Here is a 6020-nt window from a genome sequence, read left to right on the forward strand (position 1 = left end):
GCCCCCCTGAGGTAGAAATGAGAACTACAACACTTTGATATAAAAATATCTGTTTCATCATTTTAAACAACTTACCGTCTCCATGGAAACACAGACCATGCAGTGAAGGCACCAAACCAATAATTTATTTATTTAAAACATAAGAATATTAAAAATTCAACTGAAGATATTGTTAAAATAAACATTCCAATAATTCAAATAATAAAAGATTGAGCTGGTTCTGTGGTGGAAAGCTTTTATTGTGAAGCAGCAAAAGCAGGAAATGATGTAAACAGGTAAACAACGAACCTCAAAGACGCACAAACTCGTCTTCTCGGCTCGTCATCATGTTTGCAGGTAGGCTGACGTCACTGTGACCCTCAGGAGGCGGGGTTTAAACACAGACTGTAGTAACGTAAAGGTCACTTTTTGGCGAGGGAGGTTCTGGCACGGTTCAACCTGTCAATCAACAGGCGGTCTGAGGAGGAGCATCTGGAGAGCACCGCCCCCATCTCTGACTCATTCTTGCGCTCGATTGCAGCCTCTGCCGCCCCTTCGAGGTCACTGCGGGAGAAGACATTTTACCTGAGCAGTCAGCTCTCACCTGTCTCATGATGTCACAGGTGCTCTGAGTCTTACCTGATGGCCAGGTGAGCTTTGACCTTCTGCTCAGGTGTCACCTTGGAAACATACTTCTTAGCCTCGCTCTTGTTGTTACTCTTCATGCAGACTTCAACAAAGGCCTGAAGAAGAATGAACGCAAAGACTCATGGGAAATGTGTTCTTTATTTTAATAAAATAAAATCTCAAAAACACAAAGACTCATGGGAAATGTGTTCTTTATTTTAATAAAATAAAATCTCAAAAACACAAAGACTCATGGGAAATGTGTTCTTTATTTTAATAAAATAAAATCTCAAAAACACAAAGACTCATGGGAAATGTGTTCTATGGTTTTTATTTGAGGACTTACCAGGTAACCAATAGGACTCTTTTTGCTCTTTGAGAACTTTTCTAACTCCTCCCACTCCTCCTTCTCTGCCAGGGACTTCAGTTTTAACCACCAATACCTGCACAGGTAGAGAGACAGATAGAGAGACAGGTGAGACACACAAGTCGGCAGAGGTAGGTATACAAATGAGACAGAGCGAGACAGATGGACAGGTGAGGAGACAGAGACAGGTACAGAGACAGGTACAGAGAGAGAGACAGAAAAAGAGACACAGACAGGGACAGGGACAGAGACAGAGACAGAGACAGAGACAGAGACAGGTACAGGGACAGAGACAGAGACAGAGACAGAGACAGAGACAGAGAGACAGGGACAGAGACACAGACAGAGACAGAGACAGAGACAGGGACAGGGACAGAGACAGAGACAGAGACAGAGACAGAGAGACAGGGACAGTGACACAGACAGGGACAGGGACAGGGACAGGGACAGGGACAGAGACAGGGACAGAGACAGAGAGACAGGGACAGAGACAGAGACAGAGACAGAGACAGGGACAGGGACAGAGACAGAGAGACAGAGAGACAGGGACAGAGACAGAGAGACAGAGAGACAGGGACAGAGACAGAGACAGAGACAGAGACAGAGAGACAGGGACAGAGACACAGACAGGGACAGAGACAGAGAGACAGGGACAGAGACAGAGAGACAGGGACAGAGACACAGACAGGGACAGAGACAGAGACAGAGAGACAGGGACAGAGACAGAGAGACAGAGAGACAGGGACAGAGACACAGACAGGGACAGAGACAGAGAGACAGGGACAGAGACAGAGAGACAGGGACAGAGACACAGACAGGGACAGAGACAGAGACAGAGAGACAGGGACAGAGACAGAGAGAGAGACAGGGACAGAGACACAGACAGGGACAGGGACAGAGACAGAGACAGGGACAGAGACAGGGACAGAGACAGAGACAGAGACAGAGACAGGGACAGAGACAGAGACAGAGACAGAGAGACAGAGAGACAGGGACAGAGACAGGGACAGAGACACAGACAGGGACAGAGACAGAGAGACAGGGACAGAGAGAGAGACAGGGACAGAGACACAGACAGGGACAGGGACAGAGAGAGAGACAGGGACAGAGACAGGGACAGAGACACAGACAGGGACAGGGACAGGGACAGGGACAGGGACAGAGAGAGAGACAGGGACAGGGACAGGGACAGAGACAGGTACAGAGAGAGACACTGAAGAACAGCTGAGCTACAATAAATGATAGAAAAGATATTTGGAATAAAGATCCTTCAACTTGTGTTTCCTATAGTAGAAGTTTAACCAATCACAGCGAGCGAGAGAGCGGTGACATCACTTCCTGACAGCTCACCTTTTGTCAGGTACTCTGAAGTCTCTGTAAAGTTGTTCTGCTTGTTTGTTGAGTCCTGAAGCCAGCAGAGCCTCCATGGTGGCCTGCGGACATATCACACACAGGAAGAGACATCAACCCTGCCCCTGATGTACCTGTAGAGACAGTCCTTAAAGCCCCGCCCCTGATGTACCTGTAGAGACAGTCCTTAAAGCCACACCCCTTATGTACCTGTAAAGACAGTCCTTAAAGCCCCGCCCCTGATGTACCTGTAGAGACAGTCCTTAAAGCCACACCCCTTATGTACCTGTAGAGACAGTCCTTAAAGCCCTGCCCCTGATGTACCTGTAGAGACAGTCCTTAAAGCCACACCCCTTATGTACCTGTAAAGACAGTCCTAAAAGCCCCGCCCCTTTCTCATCGTCTAGCTTTCGCTGGAAACGAAGGAGGCGCATCTCCTCTTCTGTGGCCTGAGAAAAGAAATGAAGACTTCAACACCATTAATGAAACTTGAAGGTAGCACCCTTTATGATGTGATCAGGGAGCTAAACCTATGACATCATGATGACATCATGATTACTTCTAGCGTCATGTTATTAAACAGCGTCATGGATCTATTGAGAGAGATGAATGAGTTTACCTTTGCAGAGAACTCGTTCTTCGCCTTATTGTATTCATCGACAGCAGACTGCAGGACAGACAGACGGCTGTCTAACCTCTGAAGACAGACAGACAGGTAGGTAGGGTGAGAGGGACAGAGACTGATTCATAAAGGTGGAACAGGTGAACAGTCAACAGGTGTTCTTACCTTCTCTCTGTAACTGGCAGTAACATAGTAGTTAGCGAGTTCCTGATGATCATCATCCTGATTATAAAGATCCTTCAGAGTGTCCTGTTCCTGCAGTTTACAGAACTGACAACAGACCAACATCAAAAACTCATCATGGACTACCTGTCTGTAGTCTGTACCTGTCTGTAGTCTGTAGTCTGTACCTGTCTGTAGTCTGTACCTGTCTGTAGTCTGTACCTGTCTGTAGTCTGTAGTCTGTACCTGTCTGTAGTCTGTACCTGTCTGTACCTGTCTGTAGTCTGTACCTGTCTGTAGTCTGTACCTGTCTGTACCTGTCTGTAGTCTGTACCTGTCTGTAGTCTGTACCTGTCTGTAGTCTGTACCTGTCTGTAGTCTGTAGTCTGTACCTGTCTGTAGTCTGTAGTCTGTACCTGTCTGTAGTCTGTAGTCTGTACCTGTCTGTAGTCTGTACCTGTCTGTAGTCTGTAGTCTGTACCTGTCTGTAGTCTGTACCTGTCTGTAGTCTGTACCTGTCTGTAGTCTGTAGTCTGTACCTGTCTGTAGTCTGTACCTGTCTGTAGTCTGTACCTGTCTGTAGTCTGTACCTGTCTGTACCTGTCTGTACCTGTCTGTAGTCTGTACCTGTCTGTAGTCTGTACCTGTCTGTACCTGTCTGTAGTCTGTACCTGTCTGTAGTCTGTACCTGTCTGTACCTGTCTGTAGTCTGTACCTGTCTGTAGTCTGTACCTGTCTGTACCTGTCTGTAGTCTGTACCTGTCTGTAGTCTGTACCTGTCTGTAGTCTGTACCTGTCTGTAGTCTGTAGTCTGTACCTGTCTGTAGTCTGTACCTGTCTGTACCTGTCTGTAGTCTGTACCTGTCTGTAGTCTGTACCTGTCTGTAGTCTGTACCTGTCTGTAGTCTGTACCTGTCTGTAGAGGCTGAGAGCGACCGGTTGGTTCCTCAGGGTCATGAAGAAATCTCCTCTGTTCATTTCGTTCTTCAGGTAAGTCACCACTGTGTAAACTGCAAACACAGGAAATGTGAGTGTCACATGGTTAACCTGATGGACAGCTGATGGGCGGGGCTTACAGAGGCTTACCTAGGTCAGTGTCTCCACTCTCCACAGCTTTACTGAGAGCCAACTGACTCCTCTTCATCTTCAGCAGCAGAGGAACCTGTTCACCTGAGCGCGCCTCGAAGTCTAACAGCTGAAGAACAAACACAGAGATGATGAGATCCAGCAGGTGAGCTTCATGTCTCAGGTAACAACCAGGTGAGAGTCAGGTCAGAGAGAGAGATCCAGCAGGTGACAGACTGGGTGAACAGGTGACAGAGTTCTTATTTAGGGTCTCTTTCCCTCTTGACCCCTCAGAGTTCAAACATCCTGAATGAAGATAATCACAGCAGTGGTTTAGAGGGTCAGAGGTCAGAGGTTAGGGGTTAGATTGTGATAGTGATTGGGTCAGGGGTCAGAGGTTAGGGGTCTCATTAGTGACCAGATGACGTGGTCTTATTGAGTCCAGGGCCCAGTACGAGCTGTGACTCCGCCCACTGTGATGTCACGAGCATGACTTATCCACAACTACATGTATGTTGGTGAATTAAGTAAGTAGAGGCGGGGTTAGTGTTCAGGTGTGAACGTGGCCCTACCTTGATGGCCAGCTCTGTGCGTCCACAGTCGTACGCTTTGGCGGCGATGTGCGAATAAGAAACCCCCGGTGAGTCCCCCACTTTCACACACACCGCTCGAGCTATGGCATCATCTGATAGGTCCTTCTGCTGAACCTGGACACAACCACATAGTCTAAGAGTTAAATCAGGTAAATCAGTCTGATGTACAGGTGAGACAGGTGAGACAGCTTACCTTACATGAAGCCCAGTGTTTGAGCACTCTGCTGACACCCTGAAAGTCGGGAATCTTCAGGTAACGACAGATCTCTATCGCCAACGGATAAAACTGTCTGTACACCAGCCTGAAAGACAGACAGGTACAGAGAGACAGACAGGTACAGAGTCAGACAGGTACAGAGTCAGACAGGTACAGAGAGACAGACAGGTACAGAGAGACGGACAGGTACAGAGTCAGACAGGTACAGAGAGACAGACAGGTACAGAGAGACAGACAGGTACAGAGTCAGACAGGTACAGAGTCAGACAGGTACAGAGAGACAGACAGGTACAGAGAGACGGACAGGTACAGAGTCAGACAGGTACAGAGTCAGACAGGTACAGAGTCAGACAGGTACAGAGAGACAGACAGGAGAGTCAGACAGGTACAGAGTCAGACAGGTACAGAGAGACAGACAGGTACAGAGAGACAGACAGGTACAGAGTCAGACAGGTACAGAGAGACAGACAGGTACAGAGAGACAGACAGGTACAGAGTCAGACAGGTACAGAGTCAGACAGGTACAGAGAGACAGACAGGAGAGTCAGACAGGTACAGAGTCAGACAGGTACAGAGAGACAGACAGGAGAGACAGACAGGTACAGAGACAGACAGGTACAGAGAGACAGACAGGTACAGAGAGACGGACAGGTACAGAGTCAGACAGGTACAGAGTCAGACAGGTACAGAGAGACAGACAGGTACAGAGAGACAGACAGGTACAGAGTCAGACAGGTACAGAGTCAGACAGGTACAGAGTCAGACAGGTACAGAGTCAGACAGGTACAGAGAGACAGACAGGAGAGTCAGACAGGTACAGAGTCAGACAGGTACAGAGAGACAGACAGGAGAGACAGACAGGTACAGAGACAGACAGGAGAGACAGACAGGTGGAGCTGACTCACCTGTCGATCAGCACCTGTAGAGTCAACTGTTTGAATCTGAGGTTAAAGGTTGAGGAGCTTGTAACTATGGTAACAGATTGATCAGACATGTGATTGGTCATAAGTCAGTATTGACTTCGTTTCCCATGGTGCA

General features: G+C 48.0%; 1 protein-coding gene across 2 annotated transcripts in view; it reads right to left on the reverse strand.

The window, feature by feature from the left end:
* Nucleotides 1–218: 218 nt before the first annotated feature.
* The window catches only part of vps16 (VPS16 core subunit of CORVET and HOPS complexes), a 13117-nt gene continuing 7315 nt past the window's right edge, over nt 219–6020 (reverse strand). For both annotated transcript variants that reach the window (XM_065952023.1, XM_065952024.1), the window contains 12 exons: nt 5888–5923; nt 4959–5067; nt 4745–4879; nt 4194–4302; nt 4020–4117; nt 3111–3215; nt 2943–3020; nt 2686–2772; nt 2324–2406; nt 953–1049; nt 619–722; nt 219–543 (listed from right to left, as the gene is read on the reverse strand). In XM_065952023.1, coding sequence (XP_065808095.1) covers nt 402–543; nt 619–722; nt 953–1049; nt 2324–2406; nt 2686–2772; nt 2943–3020; nt 3111–3215; nt 4020–4117; nt 4194–4302; nt 4745–4879; nt 4959–5067; nt 5888–5923 — 1183 coding nt within the window. In that variant the 3' untranslated portion in view covers nt 219–401. The remainder of the gene's footprint in view (nt 544–618; nt 723–952; nt 1050–2323; nt 2407–2685; nt 2773–2942; nt 3021–3110; nt 3216–4019; nt 4118–4193; nt 4303–4744; nt 4880–4958; nt 5068–5887; nt 5924–6020) is intronic.

The sequence above is a fragment of the Labrus bergylta genome, chromosome 24 (genome assembly GCF_963930695.1).
Source record: "Labrus bergylta chromosome 24, fLabBer1.1, whole genome shotgun sequence".
Taxonomy (NCBI): Eukaryota; Metazoa; Chordata; class Actinopteri; order Labriformes; family Labridae; genus Labrus; species Labrus bergylta.